The sequence below is a fragment of the Rattus norvegicus genome, chromosome 6 (genome assembly GCF_036323735.1).
Source record: "Rattus norvegicus strain BN/NHsdMcwi chromosome 6, GRCr8, whole genome shotgun sequence".
Taxonomy (NCBI): Eukaryota; Metazoa; Chordata; class Mammalia; order Rodentia; family Muridae; genus Rattus; species Rattus norvegicus.
Window position 1 is genome coordinate 125,998,737 of NC_086024.1, and position 27,323 is coordinate 126,026,059.

Genomic DNA, 27,323 nt, shown 5'->3' on the forward strand with positions numbered 1-27,323 from the left:
AAGATTGTCTTAATGCAGAAAAAGCCCCAAGCTGACCAAGAAAAAAAGGAAGGAAGGAAAGGAGGGAGGGAGAGGTTGGCGGAGCGGCCTAAGCAGTCCTTCAGTGGTTTCAATGAGAAATGTGCCTCACAGGCTCGAGTATTGAACACACACACACACACACACACACACACACACACACACCCGTCCGGGGCTGATGGCACTGTTTAGGGAGGTTACAGCTCCCTTAGGAGGCAGGAGGAAATACTTCCCAGGGGTTTGGAAGAGTTTACAGCTTTGACCTACTTCAGTTTGTTCCCTCTACTTCCTGAATGTGGTTAAAGAGAGGATTTCTCTCTCTGCTTCCTGCTCCTGCTGCCACACCTGCCCCACCACGATGGGCCCTTAACCCTCTGGAACTGAGCCAATGTGAACCCTTCCTTCCTTAAGTTGGCCTGGCCATGGTGTTTTAGCACAGCAACAAAAATTAACTAATTCAACCAACTACGGTTATTTATCCTCTCTTAAGGCCAGGGCCCTTATGATTACCACCACATATATATATATATATTTTTTTTATTGCAGGCCCACTCATGCCTTCAAAATATATCCGGCACACTGTCACAAGTTCCACTGAGGCATCAGTTGTGGACAGGGCTCCTGGTGCAACACCTACAGCTTACAGTGCCAGATGAGGACAACTCAAGATGGCCTCCGGGGCTTTCACACTTCTTAAACTGAGCCTCAGGCAGAAAAGCTGCTGCTGCTGCTGCTGCTGCTGCTGCTGCTGCTGCTGCTGCTGCTGCTGCTGCTGCTGCTGCTGCTGCTGCTGGTTTGAAGATGGTCCCCTGAAGTTCAGTGTGTGGAAACTTGATCCCCAAGGCAACAGTGTTTGAGAGGTGATCTGGCCCCAGGCCCTGCTCTCAAGAACTGATAAAGGCTTTATCACAGGTCTCCCTCATTATCTAGAAGCGATCCCTTCCCATCCCTCCCTCCTCCTTCTGCCGCCTATGGCACAGAATGAGGTGCTGCCCTTGGACTCCAGACTTGCTAGCCTTCAGATCTGGGAGGAGAAGAAGATTCTGTGGGCTACAAACAGTTGTCTGTGGCCCTGATGTTAGCACTATAGAATGTACTGGCACAGGGGTGGCGCAGGATTTGCCAACTGGCTATTCCAAACCAGCACTGCCGGACAAAAGACAAAGCCAGGGCCAGGCTGCCACACCCTCCTGACATGCCATTCGGAAGCCAACCACAGGTCTCACTTTACGTGAGGACTGCGAGGCCAGAGAGTGGACTGCTACAAGTCACTTCCTTGAGAACAGGGGAACAGAGTTCAAGGCCCCAGAAAGAAAGGAGAATTTTCTCCGGCCACTTACTGTTTTATATCCTAAGACCTCACAACCTACAGGATCCTGGGTTCCTCTAAACGCCATTTCCTCATCTTTAAGACAAGCATGCATATTGTAGGAGGCGAGGCAGGCATGTCTCTGGGACTTCTAGGGCATACTGGTCCACAACAGTGAGGTGTGCGCGTCAGCTACACGTTAGAGACCCTGCTTCAAATAAAACAAAACCTTCAGGTCATAACAACAAAGAACAAGAAAGACAGAGATGCCCCACCACAGCACCCAAAACTCTCCGTTGTCAACACCAAGCACCTAACACAGATGTCAAGATTCAGAACACTCCACAAGCTTCAGAAGCCACTCTGCCTGTTCTCTCTCGAGATGGCCGTGTGTCACGAGACCCTGAAGCACAGAACACTGAGCTCTGGTTTTACACCCTCACAGAATACCTGTCTTGCTGCCTGCCCCTCCCTAAGAAAAAAAAGGAGGTGCCGGTTCTTTGCTCTTTGTTTCTGACTTGCAGGAAAATATACTTAACATCAAACAGCACTTGGCTGTTACGGGTACGCGGCTCAGTGGCATTCACTCCACGAGCTGCCGTTCTTCCATCCAGCCCTCGCTCTCATCACAACTCTCTTCATCTTGCAGAACTAAACAGTTAACTCCCTGGGCTCTGCGCTTAAGAACTAATAACTCCCAAACCAGGCAGCCTTCTACAGGACGAGGGATGAATTTCCTGGAAAACTATATTCCTTTCTCTTCTCTTTTTTCTTTTTTTTTTTTTTTTTTTTGAAGCTCTAGCTCCACTCAGGAACTTAAGAGCTCCATTACCCCTCAACGCCCTCTGAACTCTTCAACCCTGAGCACGCACTTGGATTTCAAGCCGTATCATAGCTTCACTCTCTGAACTCCTGGCCTAAGGTGCCAGCCCCCTCCTCAGGCCACCAGATAAAAGCTCCCGCAGGTGATGCTGTTCCCAACAACCTCGTGCCTGGTGGTTCAGCTCTGTGCTGCCTTGCAGACACTGGACCCAGGAGAGGTTCAAGGAGACCCAGGGACTTAGAAGACCTATAAACCTTGGCATCAGATTGTCTCTTTCTCCCACAGTCCCACAAATTCCAACCACTAACCCTGGAAGTGAGGAAGGCTGTGAACTGTGAATGTGGAGGACAGAGGTCATGACCTGAACCTCCCATCGGAGGATGGAGAAGGTCAGACACCTCAATCGGTCACAACAAAGAGAGACAGGGAAGCTTCACTGGTCACATTTCTAATTACTTTCAGTTAAAAACCAGCAAGTTTAGAAGGAGGAGATCAAAAGGCCTGTCACGAGGCTCTGACCTGAGAAATCACCTTAGCCCATAACGAGGCTCTGAGTTTCCATACAGACGAATGTAGAACCGTCTCGGTCTGACCCTACCTCTCACCTGGCTCTGGGCTCCTGGGCTAGGACAGGAAGCTGCTGGAGCAGCTGGGCTACTTTTAGGAAAGCATCAGTCACCAGAGTCAGGTAGAGCCCTGACAAGTACGAGGGCAGTAGCTGGCACCAGAGTTCCTGCCCTTGGGACACAGAGACAGCCGTGGGAGCAGGACATGAGATGATGTAGGACATGAGATGATGGTGATAACAAAAACCTCGAGCTGTCTCAGGAGCCTGTGCGGCCTTCCAGAGGAAGCCAAGGAAAGCAACCGTGGGCAGGAGAGACAACATGGACAGCAGTTGGTCATGAAAAACAGCCCTGCTCCAGGACACCAGCAGGACAGCAGAATCCAGTTAAGTAACCCTCTGCCTCTGAACCGGCCAAACCCAGGGAGCTGAGGCATAAGAGGAGCCAGGAGAGGAGGGCAAGCAAATCCAGTTGCCCTGCTGTTAAACTTCTGGACAGATGAGGAAGGCACTTCCTCAGGGCCCCTCAAGGTGCTGTCCAAGCCAGAGGCAGCCTGAACAAATGTTCCTTCCCCAGTTAAAACCCAGCAGGTTTAGAAGGATCAAAAAGCCAGTCACGTGGCTTCCCAAGAAACAAAGGTAGGGCAGGAGAGGAAGGGAGAAAGTCTCCGGTGGGTGGGAGCAGCGCTAACACCTCTGGGTGACCCACACCTCAGCAGCAAGCCAGACTCCTAGGAAAATGTGGACTTTCTGTCCCATGAGGTCAGGAGAGCAGGCCAGAATCACCAGAAACCGCCAGTCCTGATACCTCAAGCCTGGACACCCATGTCCATGACTCAGACAGTTTCCATGTGAAAAATGCAACTCTTCAAGATCCATCCATAAAATTCATGTCACCAATTTCTTTCCTCCCAAGGCGAGGGGCTACACGACAACTTAGAGGAAGGGCCAGGCAGCCTCTCAGTTCTGGGCCACACTCTCCACTTCACTGCCTGCAGCTACTGACTTGAAGCAATAGCAGGTTTGAAGGAGAGGCATTTATTTTTTTAAGTTCAAGGTCATTCATTAAGCTTAAGCCTTAGAAGGCTCAGGGGAGCCAAGTTGGCTACGCCATGTTGAAAACGATCAACTTAGTTTTTATCCCCCTGAGCTTGAGACTCTTAGTACAGATGACATGTGGCACTTCCTTCCACAAAGCGAACAGCACATGCAAAGAGAAAACAGTGGGGGACTTCAGACTCCGGGGCCCTCAGCACTGTGCCTCACACAGTTACCTCTGTGCAGTCAGGGTCGAAGCAGGCCCTGCACCAGGCCCCAGCCCACCCAGAGGTCAACAGTCTAGAAAGGGTAACAGGTCAAGGGCTTTGTAGGGTTGTTGTGGCCTAGAGCCAGGATCCCTATGCGGGCCTGGAGCAAGCCACCCCACCAGTTCCATGAACGAAATCATTCACTTCATCGGGCAGCAACTTATTTTGCTCGTGTCATTAGCGCGCACAGAAGGCCGTCCTGCTTCCCCCGTGAGTGTGGTGGCAGACTAGCATAAAAGGACTTAAGAGCTCTGTTGCTGGTGCCAGGCGAAACTGGGCAGATCCCTTCAGTAAGAAAGTGTGGAAACCACTTGGCACTCTAGATGTACCCAGAAAGCATAAAACCGAAAGATGAGAGAGGAAAGGGAGAGACATGCATGCACACACATGCATGCATGCATGCATGCATTTCATATGCATTCACATGAGTCAGAGCAGACCGCCCTTGGAAAGTCCTTTGATCCACTCCACTAAGAGATTAAGTGCTGCCTGTCTACCATACCTCTACCAAACCACTGGGCAGCCCAGCCACCCACCCATCAGATCCAAGGTACAGCACATCCCCAGCACTGAGCCCTTTGAACCCTCCTGCCTGCCACCCTCCTCAGCAGGCACTGCCAATCACCCCTCCTTCCAGATAGGAGGGAACTCAGGGAGAGGAACCGAGCAGCTCACCCTTGGCTTCTGCAGGTCTGCAACAACTGTTTACCCTTCTGTATGGATTTATGTCACCTGACTCCTACATTCTCCACCTGCATGTGCCCTGTCCCCTCACAGAATACAAGCTCTCCCCTGGCAAAGCCAGCCTGAGGTGGGAGCTATGCTGTTCCGGTTACAGACCCCACATACTCTGGTCATCCCCTTATGCCTCCCGATAGCACATAAGGCAACAGTGTCATTAGACAGATGGAGTTACCGTTGCTAGGAATGGGGTCATATGGGTCCCTAGGTCCAAATACCAGTTAAAGGGCCCAAGCCGATCCCGAGATGGAATGCCTCATCATGGCTGCCCTCCCCCTAGTCTTTGAACCGCAGGTTTCCCTTTCACAGCCTAGTATCTAGAAAGGCTACCACCCAGGGCTCTCCAGTCAGAGACCTGATGATGAAACGCTTCCAGACCAAGACTAGCAGCTCATGAGGGCAACAGGGGTCTGTCTGCTTTCAGAGTACCTCAACACCCAGAGTGACGTCCATCAATCTGTTGTCCGCTGAAAACTTGATCTCAAGCCACTAGACCTCCACAGCGTACACACTATCGCAGTATCTAATTACCTCCTAAAAGTGCCTACGGCCCAAACTATAACCAACAACTCAGAATCTGGGGTGGGCTATGGTCTGCGCATCCCCCCTGTAAATCTGGCTCCTCTTACTAGAAACATCAGACTGAAATTATCTGGGAAAGGCCAGGGTTCTGAATGCCTTGGCAAAAATCACAGGAGGGGGAAAAAAAAAAAGCCCTGTCTTTCCAGGGAAAGGGAAGAGTTGAATAGCAAAAACTGTTATTAGCCTGGCTGTGCACCAGGGAGCCAGCTTCTAGGGAGCAAAGAAAGCTTGCCTGGGCAAGTTTTTGTTAGACTTCATCTGATAAAACCTGCTACAACATCAAACTGGCTGACCTTGGCACTGAAAGCCACCTCAAAGAAATAGGAGACCCTCCCACCCTCCCTTCTCACTTTAAAATTTTAAGAACTCCATTTCTGCTATTTGGTCGCAAGAGAACCTGGTTCCTACCTTTCCTAGGCAGGCAACCAGGACTGAACAAATGGCTAAAACTTTCATTCATTCCAGCAGGGAACTGATTCTCTCTCCAGAGCGCCCAGCACCTCTGCGTGCTGAACGATGAACCGCAGACCAGAGACTCAGCAGCCCTTGGCGCAGCCAAAGGGTAAGGCATTAGCTGCAATTCTGTAGACAGCATGAATTAAGACCTCTTGCGGTCTTCCCACCCTCGTCTGTGCACCCAACACAAACGAGGGACTCGAAAACACAATTCCTCGTAAGACCGAGCCACGGTGGAAAAACACACCTTGAAATGGTGAAAGTACTTCAGAGATTCTGCACAGGAAGGTCAGGTGCAGGAAGGCCAGGTGCAGGTCTTTGGGCTGAGAGAGTGAGTCCTGAGCCCCTAAGCACTGGGGTGGACAGAACAGACCCCCGCCACAGGGCTGGTGGCATTCTCTACAGCTGGGAGCAGAGGACCAGTGGGAGCAAGGCCAGCACACAGGTCTAGGGATATTTGGAAAAAACCCTGGTGATTCAAGATCTGGACTCAAGACCAAGAGGAGAAGCCCACAGGAACATTCCGGACTCAAGTGTATGCACACACACATATTTACACCTGCAGACAATACTCATCTGCATGCAGACACATGTATACTCACTCATATTAACACACACACATGTGCTTATGCTCATTCAAGCAAGCTCATTCTAAGACAGAAGACTCCAATGCCCCTGGCAGAATCCCAACTCTGCTAATTACCTCAGACCCACCTTTCACCCCTCCCACCAGCAGCAATTAGCCCTGCACCTTGACATCCTGCTGCTCTGTGGGTGAGGGAACAAGCCAGCTGCTCCCTCTGCCCAACCCTGGAAATGCTGGTTTCAGAAGTGTCTCAAGCAAACCAGTCCCTACTTCTGGGGCTCCAGGCGGACGTGAAAACAGGAGCAGCCCTTTCAGTACACTCTGGGAAACCATGACCCAGTCAGCCCCGAGCTTAACATCCAGCTGCGCCCATGCTGATCCACTCAGAGCAAATCATGTCCCCATAGACTCCAGAAGTTTAATTTCTCTAGGCAGTCAACGACCAAGGAGAAACACGCTTCCTGGGGCTGAGATTTCCTCCTTCCTACCTCTCAGTTTCTTAATCTGTAAAATGGGTCCAGTAACTTCTTCCTCTTGAGGATGTGACTTTAATGACAAACAGGGCAGCCAAGCTTTGGTCCCAAGACTAAGCTTCCCCCTGCTGTCTCAGCCTTGATTCCCGCCTTGGGCAACATCCCCACATTCCTGTCTATTCAATAGGCCTTCACACCCTCTGAGGTGATAACACAGGTGGGGAGAAAAGGAGGAGGTGAGGGGAGAGGGAAAGGAAGCAGGTGACCCCACAACCTGCCTCCCCAGAGGTTTGGGAATGTGGCAAGTCAACAGGGCTGGGACTCTATGACCTCCAGGCCAGCCCACAACAGAGGGGCCAGCAGGCTGGGGAGAGAAAACACCATACCTGGGAATGTAGAAAAGGGGTTCCAGTAGCCCTGAGTGCCGCAGCCTCCAGCAGTTGGTTCCCCGTGCCCACCAGGCTGAGAGGGGACAGACCCTCTACAGACCATCCCTTTCCTCAGTCTGCAATCTCAGTGGAGCTGGGTCATGAAGCAAGCCCACAGCTGAGGGAGTCCACAAGGCTGAGTGTGGGCTGGCTCAGTCCCTAGTGATTCTGCTCTCTGCTGACCACTCCTCTCCTTTGGCTTCTGCTGTACCTTGGGGTTCCCTGGCTTCACATGAGGAGCCCTGCTTACTCCTCCCACACTCTGGTCCTGGGCTCATTGCCACTTGGACGGATGGATATCTTACCTATAGAGCTCTGACGTGTGACTGTGGAATCACCCACAGCATCCCGTGAATCCCAGCAGGACTGCTCTGTGGACCCCAGACCGCCTGCCAGACATGTCCCAAACCCACGCTGGCCTGCTCTCCACACCAGCTCCTCATCACACACTATAGACTCCAGGGTGACCACCAATCAGAGACCCTCACTTCTCCTCAGGCTGGTGTGTCTACTACTACCAAGTCCCCAAAATCACCTTGTTTTATTACCAGCTCCCAACCCTGCTCCCTCTCAGGGCCAACCCAGCATTCATTCTTCACACAGGTACCAGAGTTTCATCTCAGTTATTTTCCTTTATAAAATAAAGGGGGGGGGGGCTACAGCCTTTCATGTTCAAAAGTTCTGAGTGTGTGTATGTGCGTGTGTGTGCGTGTACAACTCAGATGTAGAGTGCTTGCCTACGACAAGGTCCCTGGCTCTAGTAAAACAAAAAATACCTAAGATCCAAAATCCAGAAGGATGGAGTTCATGTTCACTAGCAGACGCGCCAAGCTCACCCTGTCCCAAATCCAGTCTCCTGCCTGCTTCAGCTCCACCTCTCAGGTGCCTCCATGGGCACCCCGTCACTAGCAAGACACAGGTGCAAGCTAAACACCATTCCCTAGAGAGTGCCATCAGTCAGGGTCTTCATCTTCCCTGGACCTGTATTCGGACACACTACCATGTCTTGTGACAAGCTGCAATGACAGTCTGACCTGCGCTCCCTCCCGAAGTACCTCAGGTACAGACAACAGCCTTCAGAAACACACAGCAAAGAGGCGAAGAATGGGTAGGCCCCACCCCTCCACCCCCATCCTGCACCCAGCCACACCCACCTCTGGGCCACCAGGGTTTCCTGTCTTGCATTTCATCACTCTGCATAAACCCATGGGGGGGGACAGGGGGCAGGAAGAGGAAAGGAGGGGCCCACACGCACGCTGTCCGTCCACCGCTCCTTTCCCCAGATGCTCTTGAGCTTTAAGCGAGCTGCCAGCATTCACACCGAATCCCACGAACAGACAAAGGCTCCACTGACCACAAGGAACAGAGCCAGTCCTGCTGCCTCGGACCCTCTGATCTCTCCCCTCCTCCACCATCCCCAACTGCCCTCATTGGGAGTCGGCCCTGACGGACTGGCAGGGACCATCTCAGGCACAGGGTGTAGCTGAGACACAGCGTCTGCCTAGCATTCGGGAGACACCAGCTTTTGCAAAGTGAGGATGCAAATGAACACCGCCCCCAGCTTTGGGCTTGGGGTGAGGACACAGCCATCTCCAGGGCCCACCGGCAGCACAGAACCCTGTGTCTTTCAAACAGGGCAGCAGCAAAGGGCACAAAACAGTAATTCACCAGGAAAAAAAAATGGACAGGTCTATAAATAGGGTAGTTGTAACACCAAGGAGCAAACACCCCCTCCACAAAGTATTCACACCCTCTGACCCAACAACTCCCTGCCAGGAACTTACCCCGAGGAAATGAAAAACCGTTATTTGCTAAACATCTATGTACCATGTACGTTCAGGGTGCTGTGGCTCATAATTCAAAACCAGCACAGCCAGATAAAACATCACACACACACACACACACACACACACACACACACACACACTCGCAGATATTCAAACACATGAATGTTTAAACGCCAGGGAAAACACTCAGTCCACCTTAAATGACAAAAAGAACAAATAGGTTGCCTAGAGGCATGGGGAGTTCGGGCCACACAGAGGGCACGATCTTGAGGACCAAAATGGGGGTCTCCAGGACGGGGAGATGATGGATGAACTAAATTCCTTTCACATTTCCTAACCTGGAGTAAGGAAACATTTGTGGGGTCAAAAACATTATCTTTAAACTCCTCAACTGTAGATGCAAATCAGCCAATCAGGAGGACAAGCACACTCTAGGCTTTCAAGTCGGCAGTGGGGAAGGTAATTTCTCTGCAAAGCCAACGATATGTGTTATTCATGAGGCAAGCCCTGTGTGTGCCTGAATTTCTCTACCCCTCGACCAGCTAAGGAAACACTGCTTTGCACTCTGAGGCACACAACACAGGGCTGAGGAGATCTGCACCATGTTGCCAGCCATCAGCTATGTGGATCATCTATTGCCTTCCCTTTTTTTTGCAAATTTTTAAGACCAAGTCTCAAATAGCCCAGGCTGCCCCTAAACTGTCTATGTAATCAAGGATGGTCCGAGGCTTGCTCTCCCTGACTCCATCTCAAGCACTCGGATTACAGATGTATGCTTCCCTGTCTGACTCTAGTCTTACTTTTGACAAGGTGTTTCATACTAGCCAGCAAGATGGCCTTGTGGGTAATAGGGCTGGCTGCCAAGTTCCCACCTGGTCAGAGAGGAGAGAACTGGCTCTCGCAAGTTGTCCTCTGACCCACAGGTACAGTGGCACACATGAAAAGGTATTTCATGCTTCAAACTGTTCACTGTCTCAAGGCACTTATCATTTGCCAAACCTGCCACATGCTTATCTAACGTAGGTGTCAACGGGCTGGCAGGCTTCCCATCTACTGCTTATAGAGGTTAAAGATCACACAGAGCACGACTGGAGATGTAGCCCAGTCAGTACGACTGCCTAGCACGGTCAAGGGCAGCCCTTCAAGAACATGGAGCTTGGGGGCTGCAGAGGTAGCACAGCCATTAGGAGCACTTGCTCTTGCAGAGGACCCCAGTTTGATTCTCAGCACCCAAACAGCAGCTCGAAATACTCCGTACCTTCACTTCCCGGCCTCGGCGGCACCAGGAGTGCAGGCGACGCCTAGTCACAAAGACAGGCAAAACACCCATTCCCGTAGATAACACTTTTTAAAGGTACTTTCAAAAAAAAGCATCCTTTCCCTCACCACTGGGGTGACCCCTGTCCCTTCTGGCCACCTCAGACAAAGGGAGGTGAAAGAGCTGGTTTTGTAAGACAGTCTCACTGTGCGGCCTACACTGTCCTCAAACTTGCCGTACAGCCCAAGCTGGCCCCAAGCTCTCCACCCCAGGGTTGCCTCCTCTCTAGCACTGAGATCACAAGCGTACATCACTGTGCCTGGCTGGGAATGGCATGTGGGTCATTTCATCCCATTCTCTGGGCTAGTTTCCAACAGGGAAGCTGGGCAGTGGTTCCTTGGGAAAATGCCTATTGAATACCCTTGAAAATAGGCTATCGTGCTCCACTAGAAGGGAAACGGGCAGGATGTACAGTTATACATATGGTATGCCCATAACAGCACAAAACAAAACCCATTCACCCAACAACGGGCAGGAAACACTAAATGAGGTGGGCAATCGTCTCTGGAAAGGAGCTGAGCGCTGTCACCTGCCTTCATGGCGCTTGTTTGTCAAGCTGGGCAAGCATTCTTCTAACTGAACTTCTGAACTTCTGTTCCCCATACGTCAGAAAGAAGAGACAAGAACACTGCCCAGGTAACGTGTCAGACGCTAATACGCACACTGTACCAGTTCTTTCCAAACTGGCAAGATGAGGGGGCAGTGACACTGTCGCTCCCAGCAAGGGCTTACCTGGAGCTCAACAGTGACCAGTGCCATCCCCACGCTCAAAGAGCTAAGAGTGGAAAATGACAAGAACACGAGGTCCTCTTCCCCACCCCTTCTGGGTCACCCAGTTCCTCCTTTGTGAGACAGTTTCCCATTTGGAAACACCTCTCGTTGGCACACTGTCTCCAGTGGCTGCTGAGGCCTTTCCTCCAGCCCAGACTTGGTCCTTCACTGGCAGCAGGGGACCCACTGGGCCTTCGGAGACCCAAAGCACACTGTTTTCAAGGACCTAGAGCTGCAGTAAAAGGTGACTCACGTCAGCTTTGAGACCTAGACCACCTTCCCAGTAACTATGCTGCTCCACTCTTTATGTTTTGTTCTGTTTTTGGGTTTTCAGTTTTTCTCCTTGAGACAGGGTTTCTCTGTGTAGCACCCTGGCTGTCCTGGGGCTCACTCTGTAGACCAGGCTGACCTCAAACTCAGAGACTGACTATCTCCGCCTCCCAAGTGCTGGGATTAAAGGCATGCACTTCCACCACTTGGCTCCATAGACTGGTAGGGGCCTTGTCCCTTGAATGCTTAGCACATGCTTCTTCTGGTACAGGGCAGAGCTCCAGCCTGTTACAATGGTGCCTGCAGACAGGAGTCTGCTGTTAGCCAGCGCAGCCCCCCCCCCCCCAGGCTTCTCACTACAGACTCGAAGTTCACAGAGCACGCCGCTACCTCTGACCAGCTGACAAAAAGAGGCACCAGCTGAAATGCCCCAGCTCACAGCGCACCCAGCCCCACGTGTAGCTCCCCTTAGCTCAGAGAATGAACCCTCTCCTGGGGCCCTCAGGCATCTCCTTCCCCTGGACATCTCCCTAAGGCCCTGGCCCCTTCCTTAGACCCCTGCAACTAAAGAGATGAGACTTGTTGGAGTCTCTGGAAGCTGTACTCAGACCTCACGGAGCCACAGCCATGCTCTGAATATTCATGTGTGTGTACATTTGGGGGCCAAAGGTCAACCTCAAGTGTTGTTCCCCAACAGATTTAGTTGAGACAGGGTCTCCCTCTGGGATCTAAGGCTCACCAATTATGCTGCCCACCGCCATGTCTGGATTTTTTAAACACGGAATGTGGGGATCAAACTCAGGTCTCCATGCTTGCACACCAAATATTTTACCAAATGAGCTAATCTCCAACCCCATTCTTTCTGTTTTGCACATGATGGGTATGTGGTATGCTTGTATGTGGATGTGTGTTCTCATGCGTGGAGGTGCATGTGTACGGGTGTTTCTGTGCATGTGCCACAGCCACACTCTTACAGCGTGTGAACACTTCTACTGCTTACCTCCGCCGATGGGAGGACAGACACAATCATGACAGAATAGCCTTCCCTCTCCCAACCCATTTCAAATCCAGACTGCAGAGAAGGCAAGGATCCTGTAACACCCACAGCCCTAGACAGGGCCTGGGCCCAGTGCAGGCTCAAGTCACAGCCAGTATTTCTCAGCTGACTCAAAGCAGCATCTGAGGCAGAGGGGAGCCTCAGGTCAGCAGAGACCTCACTACATCTGCAAAGGCCCCTGACTTCCAGCACCAGGACTCAGTTACGATCAGGAGGCTGAAAGTGCTGAGTCTGGGCCACAGGTCTGGTGAAACCCTGGCCCACGACACTCAGCGTGACTGTGGTTTCACCTGGAATGCTGATACATGGCAAAAGGCAGTTTCACTGCTAGGCAGAGTCTCAAAAGCCAGGGGTCTGAGGTCCCCCGCTGCAGCCCATTTCCCACCACTGTTGTCCATGCAGAGCTCACCAACTCTCTCAGAGTGTCAACAATGCTGACCCACCCGCACATCTGGTCAAACACATGGAGCAGGGCAAAGTGGATCCTTCACTCCATAAACCCAGATTCCTGCTGGCCTAGAAACACAATGGCTCCCATTCTTGACCCCTATAGCATTTTTGTGGCTCCTTCTCTCCCTCTGCTCTTGAGTGGCTTTTGCACAAGAGCCACTGAGCCAGAGGCATGGAACATGTACCTCTTCCAGAGAGTCCCCAAGTAACACACAGAGAACAGGCTGTGAACCAGGGGCTTCCAGCCCCGTTGGCATTCAGAATGAACCAAGGGACAATGCAAGCCCCTCCCTCTCTGAACGGCCACCCACAGCAGGGCACGCCACGGGCCAGCAGATAGCTACCACTTACTTTGGCTTCTTGTGGCAGCCGGTTCAAAGGGCCCCACTGCAAACACGTGGAAACTCACTCGAGGGGCCTCTGTACACCCACTTGAGAGAGACTTCTGTGCATACCTGTGGAAACCCACTCGAGAGGCCCATCACAGACTTATGGAACCCCTCCCCGGGTCAGCAAAGCACAGTCTACCTGGTAGTAGGTCTTGATGTTCCTCACCAGGATACTCAGGTTTTGAATGCGCAGGTTGACGTCATTGTTGACGTGCTTGTTGATACGCTGGTTGCTTGGCCTGGGGTCTCTAGAGTAAGAAACAGAGTAAGAGTCACACCCCAGGGCATTCACTGTACCCCCTTCCCCAGCAGAGGACCGGTGTTCAGTGTCGTGAGCTCGGTCTTCCCTTGGTGACCATGAGGCTGTGACTCTGTGATTCAAGTCCACGCCTAAAGGCCGAAGAACACGGCTCGTTCCAATACTGTCCCTGTTTCCTCTGTTGAAAGCGCCAAGTGGGACATCCAAGTGTCAACACTGTGAAAACTGACATACGGATACATAAAAACCAATAACCTGTCCCAAACTGTAACCTACCACTAAAAAGACAAGCAAAGAAAAATATGTGAGACACCAAGAAAAGGAGGAGCTGGAGAGATGGCTCGTCAGTTGTTTTTTTTTTTTGGTTCTTTTTTTCGGAGCTGGGGACTGAACCCAGGGCCTTGCGCTTCCTAGGCAAGCGCTCTACGGCTCGTCAGTTTAAGAGCACCAGGTACTACTCTTCCGAGGGTCCTGGGTTCCACCCCCCAGCACCCTCAAAGCTGTCAGAACCGCCTGTAACTGTCATCCCATGGGATACCCTTTTTCTGGGGTGCAAGCATACATGTAGACAAAACACCCACATACATAAAATAAGTAGGTAGATCTTCTTTAAGAAGGAAAAGAAAGAAAAATACAGAACGTGTATGTATCTGTGACCTTCAGAATCATGTTCCAGTACAGGTCTCCCTGCCATCTGGAATTAGGCTGGTCCTGCTGCTGCTCTGGGGATGCAGTAGTGTCTTGACAAGCTGATGTGTCTAGGGTATGACTGGTGTATCGTCACACCCCACAAGAAAACCCGAGTGTGGGAAAGCCCCAAGCATCATTTTCCAACCTCGGGTGAAATCGGGTAAAGGAACCAGAAGTCAGCTCAAGGCAAGTACAGCTAGCTCATCTGCATGCAGGCCAGTTCCCTCGAATCCTGTGTGGGAAACGGCTGCCAAGAAGAGCAAAGTGGAGAGGGGAGCTCTGCTTTTCATAGCAAAGGCCTCCCACTCCCAAGGCACCACCAAGGATAAAAGCAGGGAACTCAAAGCCCCTCTTCCCGGTTTCATCGATCAAAAGACCTGTGATGATAAAAGCACAGAGCCTCCTCGGGGCTGATGGGAGCCACAGAAATAAATCTCAGGGCTCTTTGGCTCCCTCAGGGCCACATTTACAGAAGACGGAGAGAGAGAAGGAAAAGACCCACACCTTGAATCGTTTCAAATGTCACTGGAAGCACAAGGCTCTTTTGTGACACAAGCTGTTTAACAGTCGACCTTTGAGTAAATATTTGACATATACTATAGAGGCTCCACAGCGTCCCAAGCGTTTGAACCTTCCCACAGCCCCTGACTTCACAGTCATCTCACAGTCCCTCAAACAGCCACATCCGGTGACAACACTGTCCCCACTGCATGATGGCGTCTGGCGACGCCATATTTACCTGTTTGGTCACCAAGGAAATGAAGGCCAAGAACACACCCGAAATTAACTTAGCAAAGAGGCAGCATTCTGTGTTTCAACTGCAAAGGCGGTTAGTCACTAGAGGCCTTCCTAGTATGACCAAGTAAGGGGTTACACTGAGGGACCAGCTGTGAGCAGAGCAGCACCACAGGCCCAAAGCTTGACACATGGATCTACACAGCTGCAGGCCTTCCTAATTTGCCACTCTTGTTTTGGGGGAAGCGAGGGGTGAACCTAGGCTGCACAGATGCTTCACAAGCACTCACACCCAGGCTACATCTCTAACCTTTCCTTTTCCTCTCTTTCTTTCTTTCTTCTTTCTACTTCTGAATCTCATTATGTGGTCCAGCTAGCCTTCAACTAAAATGCTCCTCATACATCAACCTTTAAAATAAATGACTGGGATCGCAGGTGTTAGGATGCCCAACTGCTTCGTCGTCGTTATTTAAACCCTGGGTTTCTTTTCTCCGAGACGGAAGTTTTACGTAGCCCAGGCTGCCCTCAAACTTACTAAATAAACGAAGATGACCTTGAGCTTCTTCTGCTCTTCCTGCCTCTACTTCTGACCAGGATTCCAAGAGTGTACCACCACACCTGCTACGTGCAATGCCAGGGATTGAACCCAGGGCTCTGAGAATACTAGGCAACCATCTTACTAATGGTGCCACACCTGCTGCCTCTAGATTTCATCTGCACCGGAGGGGCTATTCAGGGGTATCAGGCACCCATAACATCAGTGTACACCACTGACAGCCACCCATTGGCAAAGGGTCTGCCCATACCCAGGGCCTGGGATGTGCGAGCCATATCTGTTTTTGTTCTCCACAGGCACGGAAAGAAACAGCTAATTGAAGGGACACTAGAAAAGAACCCTGACATTAGCTTGGTTATATGACTAATTACACTAATTATCACGATCATTAGTATTCCCTCAGTTAATAAGTCTCGCAGGGTAAATAAAGAACGCTTATTAGGAAATAAACCAAAGGCCTTAGCATTGCTTAAGGCAGGCAAATCTCATGTCGACCGACTCAATGCCCCACACCAGCTGCTAGAAATGAGGGTCAGAGGCCCAGGGCTCACAGGAGTCTGAATAAGCCACAGGCTGAGGGGAACTTGCCACTTTCCTAACAAGGGCCCAAGTCAGCAGACAGAGCCCCTAGTCCTGAGGCTCCTCTCACGAGTACAGATACACATGTGACCCAGCCCTGCCATACTCAGACTACACTAATGGCAGTCAGACATTAATAAGCACCACCTTGCTTCGCCCTCCCCATCCCTCGTCTACAAAATTCTAGCCCCTTATCACAGATCAGGAAACCGAGGCTTCGGGAGTACAGCAATCTGCCCAGTGTAGCACAAACAGTGAGTGGTAGAATCTATCCTGGTCTGAAGCTAGCAATGCTTCCAGTTTCCCTGCAGTCCTCACAGACAAGAGGAAAACAGTCAGTGATCCAGACTACTGCAGTCGGTGATCCAGACTACTCTGTAGACTCTCATTTGGGAATCCTAGCCCTGGGCCTCCCTTGAAAGCTGAGCCCATGAGGGGTTTCCTGCTTCCAGGTGAGCCTGATGTCAGTGAGGCCAGGGCCAAGGGACTACTACCCAGCCTTCTCGGGTTGCCACAGACAATGGCCAGGTGCAGTCATGTGACCACAGCCAGCCTTCAGAAGGCTCTGAAGTATTAGGTAACAGCCTCTTATCTCAGCCCTACCCCAACCCAGTCAGCCACACCGCTCTGCCATATCCAAAGGCCACCGCCTCCCACCTGGAGAGAACTGATCAAAAATAGCCCAGCAGCAGTCTCTGGGTACCCACCATCACTCACCTTATCCTCAGGTTAACACTGCTCCACTGGGCAGAAAGGAAGACCTTTCTGGAGGCCCAGCTGAAGTCAAGTGTTAGCCTAGACCTTAGACTCAGCCTCTATTTCATCAGGAACAGAGGGAAGGAAGTAGACTGCAGAGGGACTGGTGAGATGGCTCAGAGTAAGGCACAAGTCTGAGTTCAACTCCTGCAAGCTGCCCTCAGAACTCCACAGGCGTGTGCACACACACACACTCACACACTTCCTTTTCAAAAGCAGACTGAAGAAACCCAGCACTCTGTGTATGTGACAGACCCCAACAGCCATTCCTATCCAGTCTAAGCTAGCAAATCGTCTCACTTGATCTCCACGACCATTTCTTTAGGGTAGAGCTTTACTTCCCACTTTTAAGATGAGGAAACTGAGGCATCTACCAAGAGTCCCAGAGTCACACTGCTTGTGGGAGGATGACCTCAGGTTCAAGCCTACTCCGACCCCTTAGGATGCTCAACACTCAGTCAGGGGTCTTTTTTGGTTTTGTTTTTTTGTGTTTTGAGATAAGGTCTCACGTCACCCAGACTGGCCTTGAACCTGCTATGTAGCTGAGACTGGCCTTTATCTCTTGATCCGCCACCTTTCAAGTGTTAGGAACAGAGATGTGCAACAACACATATCATCCAAGGTCCTTTTAGTTACGCACCGCCGGAGGTGGCAGGTATAGAAACCTGGACACTCTGGGTAAACACCAGAACACTACAGGAGCCCTATCTGTATTTTATCAAGGTTACTTTACAAGGAGTAAAATGCGTGTAGCTTAAGTCACAGCCCTGAGTGGGGGGAAAATACATTCCAGGGAGTCACACCACAGCCCGTTTGGCAGTCAAGCCCCGCCCACTTCCGGAGGGGGAAAAAAAAAAAAAAAAACGCCTGTTACCTGGCGCCAAGTTATGATTCCCTAGAAGCAGAAAATTATAATTGGCAGGTCCTGTGCCCACTCCTGCCTCTGTTTCCTGGTCCATGAAAGACATTCACTGTCCCTGCGGCTGTCCCAGGACTGCTGCACACCTATGAGGTCCTTCTTCCAGAGTGACCGCACTCGTATCACACCACACTCCTATCACAGGAGGGAAAAATAACTCTGGAAGCTGTCAGGGAGGGGAGTGGCCAGCCCTTCGACAGAATTTAGCCAGGGCCAAATGCAAATAAGTGATGAGCTGGCTTTTTTTTTTTTTTTTTTTTTTCAGAAAAGTCCAACGAGCTTCCCCGATTTACAGGCAAGTGGTAAAGGCTTCAGGAATTTCAAAGGTCAGGGAAGAAAGAGAATCGGTCCCTGGGCTTTTGTTCTCTCCTGTGCCTGTGTGTAGCTAAGTGGAGACTGGAGGACTCTGCTGTGTCTTTTAATTAAACAGCCTCAAGCTTTACAGGGGTAGGTTGTGTATGGTCCTTACACTAACAGTACCCAGTCATTCTCGGGGCCCGGCTGAACCGGGTGGCAGGAAAGTAGCCAGAGCCCAAACCTGCTTGGAGGCAGCCTCAGAGAGTCTTGCTCTCTTCGGTCCTTTGAGAAGCACAGCCAAAGCCAACAGCAAACGTCTCTTTAGAATCTGGTCAAATGCTGAAGCCCAGTGAGATTGGAAGAATTACAAAAAGAGAGAGAGAGGTTTCTACCACTTGAATCAAATGTCCTATGAAAACAAATGGAGTCGTCTAATTGGGAAACCACCCCCTACCCACCTACCCGCCCCCACGGGCAGCCACAAATCCGAGCTGTATTTCATTAGCTAATGGATTACTGAGTGTAACACCTCCATGGTTCCCGCTGAGTGGGAACATGTAAAGGCTGATCCAGTTTTATTTTGTTCCAAGTGCCTGTGACTCATACTGTCATTGAAGCTTCTAAGTTAAACACAGAATGTAGGAGTAGGAGCCAACACCTAAGTGGTGGTAAGATGTCAGACAGACACAGGCTCTGCAGAACTCCCCTACGGATGTGGTCAGAAACGCAGCTAGCAAGTAATATCGCCGGGACTCTGTTTAAACCCAAGCGAGTGGTCCAAACACAGTATGGCTGCCTGTGTGCCTTCTAAATCCAAAATCACACAAGGAGGCTTAACGACTGCATCTGGTCCAACAATTGGGAAGGAAAGGAGATTCAGAAGCTCAGTTCCCAAGCCACACTGAAACTTTCTTTGCATTCACACCGCGATGCACCAGACCCAGAGGACATTTCCTGTAACCAGACCCTCTTTACAGTTCTGTGTCCCTCCAAAAAGAAAAGGGACTTTTGATGTCAGTGCTCAGACTACCATCAAGTCCTTGAGTTTGCAAATGAGAAAACTGTAAATTTCCTTAAGGTGCTAGGGGGAGTCCAACCGCCCACCTGAACAGAATCCCTCCCTGGCCTTCCGGCATCCACACTACAATCTTAGGTTTCCTAAAGCATCTTCTCTGTAGAGGCAACTTACATTTGCAACATGATTTGGTTCAAAAAGATGCCGTCCACTAAATCCATGTACAGAGTCAAGTTGTCCTGGTGGCCACTTCCAAACGGGCCAAAAGTTTTCACCTGCGGGGAAGCAAAAAGCATGTCGGTCTGCCGCCGAGGGAGGGACAAGGCAGGCCAGGGAGGTCACCCACCACCCCGGTACTTCTTCGCAGGCAGCAAGCCTATCCTTCCCGAGCCGCTGTCCTTTCCCGCGCCAGGCAACAGACGCGGGACAGGAGGAAAACTTCTCCTGGGCTACTTTTCCCCAGCGTCCCAGAGCGCGAGGAAAATACAGAAATAAATAAAAGGGACTTTTCAACAAATTCCTCGCGTCTCAGAAGCACTGGAAAGCAGCACGCTCAGCTCAGCCCGCCGGTCCGCGTTCCCACTCGGCGCCCCTACCGCGGGTCTCAGGAGGGGTAACCCCCCTTCCCCGCCCCCACGGCCGCTGGGAACAGGTGCGCGCTCCCGAGTGGGGAGCCGCGGGACGCCCACCCGACACGGAGCCTCCCGGTCCCCGGTGCCGCTCCGAGCGCTCACCCAGGTCACCAGCGGACTCTGCAGAAACAGCTCAACGAGCTGCGACACCGTCACGTCCATGCTGAGCCGCGGCCGCGCCGCACAAAGCGGCTCTGGCAGCCGGCAGCGAGCGCGGGAGACAAAGGCGGGGCGCGAGCCCACGGTGCGCGGCTGCGGCCCCGCCCGCCGGGGGAGAGCGAGAGGGTGGGGGCGAGTAGGGGGAGGGAGAGGCGACGCGGTCCCTTCTCGGTCGCCCGGTGCCCTGCGCAGCCTAGCGGAGCGGAGCCGCACGGGGCGGGGAACGCGTGGGGGAGCGAGGACTGGAGCGGGGCGGGGCCACAGCACGTGGCGGCCCGGGTGCGCGGGCAGGTGCAGCCTGCGCGCGCAGACCTGGGCCGGGGAGGAAGAGGCTCAGTGTTATCCTCAGGCTGCAGGGGTGCGCGCTGTTGCATCCGCTCTGCCGACTTCCCGGCTTCTCCCTTCCAGAAGTTCCTTCAGGATGCTGGCGCTGTGGCCGCCCCACGCGTGTGAGCCCCTGCTATGGCTCTAGCCTCCATCCACCATAGCACACCGTGGTGGAGAGCCCGTCCCGGCCGCAGTGCGCAGCAGCAGCTTTGAGGCTGGGCCCCCAGCGCGATGGACGCCGTGCCCCCTGCTGGCGGGGCTGTGTGTTTGGAGGCCTGCAGCCCCACTTTCTCACCACTTCCTAGTAATAACTTCGCTCCCCGAGCTGGGCTGTTCTTGCATGTACGCTATATGACTGACAGATTTAAACCTCACTGTGATGTGGCAATGTTAACCCGAAACCCCTGGCACACGCTCTGTGGGAACACACCAGGTACTCAATGGCTGCCGTTTGGCTAGTAATTTTGCGGCGTGACTTTGTCACATATTAGGGCTGCGACATCTGCTGATGACATGTGGTGTTACAGTTCTGCCTAATAGACTGTAGCCCCCTAGTATACTATCAAGGTTCCAAGAAGTGTGGACGTCGGGGTAACAAAGGGGTTGGGGCTTCTGCAATGAAGAGCACTTGCTGCTATTCCAGAGGACCTGGGCACCCACGGAATGGTTCACAATCATCTTTAAGTTGAGTTCCAAGGTCTCTGAGGGCATCGGACATACACATGGTGCACAGACGTTGATAAAGGCAGAACACTCAAACTCAGAAAAAAATAAAATAAATCGTACCCCTAAAAGTAGGGTGGGGATGATGGTACAGCTTTGTAACCCCAGGACTGGGGAGATGGAGGCAAGAAGATCTTCAAGTTATCCTTGGCTACATAACGACTTCAGAGCTAGCTTGGGCTCAATGACATCCTGCCTCAAACTATGGCAGTCAGTCCTGGTTCCTGTAACCAGAGAATTTGGTGGGGCTGAACCAGGAGTTACAGGTTAGCCTGGGCTACATAATGAGGTTGATGACTGCATGAGGTGGGTGAGTGGCATAGACTACCCTGTGTGGAAGAGTAAGGACAGTCTTGTGGGTTTATTATGATTTTTTATACCAACCTAATTTTTTAAAAGACAAATCCTTCTCATTATTTAATTAGCATGTTGTTTCAATCGAACTGCATCGAATCAAATGCGTCTAACGATCAAATGCATCGAACAACCGCTCTGTGACTGTGGTGAGACATTTCATTGTAGTGTGGGAATAATTTCTCCCCTGGGGATGTTGGCAGTTCCTACATAGCCTCCCTGGAAACTTTTCATAGCAATGTCAATAAAACATTACATATGATTAATGTTTTATCAAAGCCATCCCACCTTCTGGTTTCACACCCATTTTAAGGTCCTATCAGGTGACACAGGAATGTTATTACATATCTGAGGTTGCCTGTGATCCCTGGTGGACTGGCCACCACCATTCCTTGGTCTGTTCTTCATTGGAATAGGAAGGATTTACCCCAGTCCCCTCTTCTTGTTGGCAGCTGTGCAGTGAACTCCAGGGGTGTCCCAGCTATGGTTAGAAAGGTTTCAAACAACAGGGTTTGCAAGTCTGGGAAAGCAAATTTGGGGATTGTTTTCCCTGCTCAAGGATTTCTAGGTAAGTTGGAAGTTCAAAGTGAGGCATGTAAAAATTTTGCAGGGATACATAGCCTCATCTTGGCCCCCATTCTGCTGCTGCTGTTGTTGCTGCTGCTGCTGCTCTAATAAGAATTGTTCACCCTGGGCTCTGTCTTGGTGGGGCTGACTTTCAGGAGAACTAATGAACTGCCAAACGGTGTCCTCCACCAGCCTCTTCTGTCTTAAAATGCCTCTGTTCAATTCTGGATATAAATGTATGTGCTGCTTTTATAGTTCTTAGATGGAAGACTTTCTTTTTCGGACAGTCTCACTGTGTAGCCCAGGCTAGACTAGAACTCAGAGATCTGCCTGCTTTACCTCCCAAGTGTTGGGATTAAAAGCATGGGCTACCATGCCCAGTAGGAAACAGGCTTTCAATTTTTATTCTGATAAAGGAGTTTCTCCACCCTCTCAGGAAATATTGACTCAATCATGATAACTAATGACTTTCTGTGTCACCTGGTGGGAGCTTAAATTGTGTGTCCAGGTAGAAGGTGGGGTGATTTTTATGGCTTATTAGCATATAGGAATTATGCATACGTTTCATGGACATTGTCATCCATATAGATTGAATACATTCACTACCATTACCATCTCTACTCTCCGCCCTCCCTGCCACTCCTGCTAATCACCTCTCTTGTCTGTCTGTCTGTCTGTCTGTCTGTCTGTCTGTCTGTCTCCCTCTCCTTCTATCTTCCCACGCCCCTTTCCCAGTGACTTCCATTGTGATTGCAAGAGCCTGAGTAAGATATTTACATTCGCAACCATTAACTGTATAAGCCTTCAGAGAGAGGTGGGGCTTCACAAGTCCCCTCCCACCTCCAGGACTGGGTGTTGATGGACCTGATCTTGGGCGGGTAGCAACAGCAGCTGTGAGGTCAAGAGTGTTATGGCTGCAGCACGCTCAGAAGACAGTTTCACCGCACTTCACTCCATTCTCCTGTTTTGTTTTGTTTTGTTTTGTTTCTACCCTTTCTTCTGCAGCATTCTCTAAGCCTTGAAGGGAGCGATACAGGTATTGCAGTACAGCAATACGGGGAGATATGCAGACACAGAGAGGGCAGAGCACTCAGCTGCCCCTGGTTCCTGACACTTTGACCGGTCATGAGTCGCTGCATTCCCAATGCCTACTGTAAAAAGATGCTCCTTTGACCAAACCCGACAGGACCAGTAGCCTGTGCGTATAGGCACTTCTTCGGAAGGCAGTTGCATGGGCACACCATGCCCATTTAGCAAAACAAGGGCAGGATAGTAGCTTTCTCTCTAGAGCTTGTGATCTCCCCCAGACATGGGCTTTTGACTAGGTCTGTGTGCAGCAGGCCTCAGCTGCCCAACTGAGGGTCTCAGGGGCCTCCCCTAACCAACAACTCATAGGCTTTGGGGAACAGTTTTATTTGCCTATTCAAAGTACCTCTATTCAAATGCTTTAAAAATTCTTCTCAGAGTTGCTTTAATAGTACATTAATTTTTTGCCTTCATGTATGTATATCTGTGTGTCTGCCCCTAGATGGTCATGAGCAGACATGTGGGTGCTGGGAAGCAAACGCAGCCTTCTGTGAGAACAGTAAATGCTCTTAGCCACGGAGCCATTTCTCTAGCCCTCCAAACACACCCTTCCTTTCTTAAAAAATTGGTGAGGTGTTTTGGCCTAGCAACGAGAAAAATGTCCTGTGGCCACAAGGCTTTATTTCTGAAGCCTCAATTCTGTTTGACCCCTGTATGTCAGTACCACATGGTCTTGGTCACTAGTGTTTTGCAATAATCCTTTCTTGGCTTGTCTTTAACAACATTCACTGAACCTAGAGGACCTGGTGTGCTTTAGATGTCTGCTCTTACACTGAACTATATATATAGCTCGATTGCTATACCTGTATTTCCTTCTCAAAGATTACTTGCATTATTCTGAGCCCCCTGTAATTCATACTAATTTCATCTTACTTTATTGTGGTGCTGGAGACAGAGCCCAGGGCCTTTGTGGGCAGTGGGCATGTACTGTGCCCTGGAGTTCTTTCTTTGCCTACATAAGTGTTAGAAAATTTTCTACATCTATAAAGGTCAGCGGGGACTCTTCAGTGTCTTCTGCTGAATTTGGATATTCATTGCAGATGCACAACCATTCGAACAACATTCTCGTCCAGTATGCATGTATTTAAACCTTTTTCAGATTCTTTCAACAGTGTTTATATTTTTGGATATGGATATAAACTTGGCACTTTTATTAAATGTGCCAGTCCCTCCCATTTTTCTTTTTTGTAATTTCTAAATCCTTGAGGGATATAGTATAGCATCACACTGATCTCACACTGGTCCATTGTCTTTCCACAGGCAGGTTGCTCCAGATTTTGGCATACACTAGGGCTGGAGAGCTGGCTCGCTGGTTAAGAGCACTGTGTGCCCTCACAGAGGACCTGAGTTTGATTCCCAACACACACGGTAGCACTCACAACCATCTGCAAGTCCAGGTTCAGGGGATCTGTCGCCCTCTTCTGTCTTCCAAGGGTAACAGACAGGCAGGTGGCGCACAAACATGTGGGGCAAAACAATCACAGCACATACGATTAATAATTTTTGTTTTTCATCTGTTTATTTCTCTGATACAGGGTTTTTCTGTGTAGTCCTGGTGTCCTGGAACTCACTCTGTAGACCAGGTTGGCTTTCAACTTAGAGATCCGGCCTGCCTCTGCCTCTGAAGTATCGGGATAGGATTAAGGGCATCCACAATGACTGCCTGGCCTATTTATTTATTTATTTATTTATTTATTTATTTATTTATTTATTTAATTTGTGGTTTTTATTGTTGTTGTCAGTCTCCTGTGTAGCCTGGTACTCCTGCACAGATCTCCACCTGCCTCTGCCTCCCAGTGCTGGGACCAAAGGTGTGCACCACTAGGCTTGGCTTTAAAACAAGTCTTTTTAAAAAAGTTTCTGTGAACACAATCTGCCTCTCTTCAGATCATTCTGGCTTTCTTTGGATGCTGCTGGGAGTTGCTTGTCCACATTAACATATCTCTTATCCAGATAGAATTATTTTATCTTGGACATAAACATTCAAATTGAAGATCTATGAGCTCCCGAGATGTCCTAGTAGGCAGCTGTACTGGCTGGTTGACACCTGACACAAGCTGAGTTATCACAGAGAAAGGAGCCTCCCTTGAAGAAATGCCTTCATGAGACCCAGCTGTAAGGTATTTTCTCAATTAGTGGTCAAGGTGGGAGGATCCAGCCACTGTTAGTGGTACCATCCCTGGGCGGGTGGTCTTGGGTTCTACAAGAAAGCAAGCTGAGCAAGCCAGGGGAAGCAAGCCAGTAAGTAACATCCCTCCATGGCCTCCGCATCAGCTCCTGCTTCCTGAGCTCTTGAGTTCCAGTCCTGACTTCCTTTGGTGATAAACAGCAATGTGGAAGTGTAAGCTGAATAAACCCTTTCCTCCCCGACTTGCTTCTTGGTCGTGATGTTTTGTGCAGAAATAGAAACCCTAAGATAGCAGCCTTCCTGATTAGTAAGATTTTTTTTTTTTTTGGTTCTTTTTTTTTTTTTTTTTTTTTCGGAGCTGGGGACCGAACCCAGGGCCTTGCGCTTCCTAGGTAAGCGCTCTACCACTGAGCTAAATCCCCAGCCCCGCAGCCTTCCTGATTTGTTTTAGAAGGTCTGTTCCTGGCTAGAGAGATGGCCCTGAGGCAAAGGGCGCTGGCTGCTCTTGCAGGGGCCCAGAGTTTGGTCCTCAGCACTCACGTCTGGTTGTTCGTGACTGCCTGTATTCCAGCTCCAGATCTGATATTCTCTTATGGCCTCCATGGCCTCCATGTGCACAGATGCTCTCATAGACACATTTAAAAAACCCTATTCCGGGCTGGAGAGATGGCTCGGTGGTTAAGAGCACTGACTGCTCTTCCAGAGGTCCTGAGCTCAATTCCCAGCAACCACATGGGGGCTCACAAGCATCTGTAATGGGATCTGATGCTCACTTTTAGCCTGTAGGCGGGCACTCATGCAGACAGAACCCTCATATACATAAATAAATCTTTAAAACATTTAAAAATTGGGGCTGGAGAGATGGCTTAGCAGTTAAGAGCCCCAACTGCTCTTCCACAGGTCCCGAGTTCAATTCCCAGCAACCACATGGTGGCTCACAACCATCTGTAATGAGATCTGATGCCCTCTTCTGGTGCGTCTGAAGACAGCTACAGTGTACTCATATACACAAATTAAATAAATCCTTTGGAAAAAAATTATTTTATGTGTATGGGAATTTTGCCAGCATGTATGTCTGTGTACCACATGTGTATGCAGTGCTTGTGGAGGTCAGAAGAGGGTTGTGATCCCTTGGAACTGGAGTTACAAATGATCATAAGCTACTATGTGAATGCTGGGAATTGAACCCTGGCCCTCTGGAAGAGCAGCAGGTGAGTGCTCCTAGCCGTTGAGCCATCCCTCTGGCCTGAATAAATGTATTCGATTTTAGTAATCTGTCTTTGTACCTACCTCAGGGTTGGTTCAGGACCAGGTGGCTGTGAGGAAGGTGGAAGTGGACTGCCATTGTCGTTATCTGAGACTCTTGAATAGATGAAGCTCTTCTTTCCAATATATGATTGATTATTCTTGAAGTTGTTGGTTTGGCCACTTTGCTTCATTTAATGAAAGTTGTGAAGTTCTTTTACCTCAGGGTTTTCCATAGTTTTTTTTTTTTTTTCCTTTTTTTCGGAGCTAGGGACTGAACCCAGGCCCTTGCGCTTGCTAGGCAAGCGCTCTACCACTGAGCTAAATCCCCAACCCCTACCTCAGGGTTTTCCAATCTGCCTCTTGGTTTGTCAAAATAATGACTCTGAGACTATATATATATATATATACATATATATATATTCTCTCTTTGGCCTGTTTCTCCTAGCTCATGACTCATTTATCAGGTTTAAACTAGTGTTGTAAGTCATGCCACGCAGTTACCTCTCCTCAGGTTCATGTATCTGTCTTCATCAGCATTTTAGGTGCATCTTTCCCACTCTTGACTCTATCCCCCTGCCAGAACTCCCACCTCCTATTTCCTGCCTAAGCTCATAGGCCAACAGCTTTCATTGGCAGGTGATACTTTTATTCAGTGCACAAGAGATTCTCTACACATTTCCCGTTTTTAGTCTAATACAAGGCTTTCTTTCTTAGAAAAATAAACTATATACAATGAGAACAGTTATGAAAACTATCAGGCAAAATTATGTTCACAATGTCCAGTCCATTTGCACTTGGCAACCTTGGAGAAAGTACTCTACCTGTATACTCTACCCAGTATATCTGACACACTTTGTGAAGCAGGAGATACGAAGGAAACCTTACCCTGTCTTGACAAAGCTTGGCAGTGTACTCTCCTGCATCTTGTTTGTCCAGCTTGGACAGCATTCAGTCTGCAGTGGA

General features: G+C 50.2%; 1 protein-coding gene across 2 annotated transcripts in view; it reads right to left on the reverse strand.

Annotated features, from left to right (window-relative positions):
- The window catches only part of Ccdc88c (coiled-coil domain containing 88C), a 119,826-nt gene extending 99,400 nt beyond the window's left edge, over window positions 1-20,426 (reverse strand). Inside the window, exons 1-3 of one of the 2 annotated variants that reach the window (XR_005506202.2) lie at window positions 19,871-20,426; window positions 19,311-19,411; window positions 13,470-13,578 (exon numbers count right to left, since the gene is read on the reverse strand). Coding sequence is in view for 1 of the 2 variants with exons in the window: in XM_343096.9 (XP_343097.4) it covers window positions 13,470-13,578; window positions 19,311-19,411; window positions 19,871-19,930 (270 nt within the window). In the remaining variant the exon portion in view is untranslated. The remainder of the gene's footprint in view (window positions 1-13,469; window positions 13,579-19,310; window positions 19,412-19,870) is intronic. The other variant, XM_343096.9, reaches the window with a different exon arrangement.
- Between the last annotated feature and the right edge of the window lie 6,897 nt (window positions 20,427-27,323).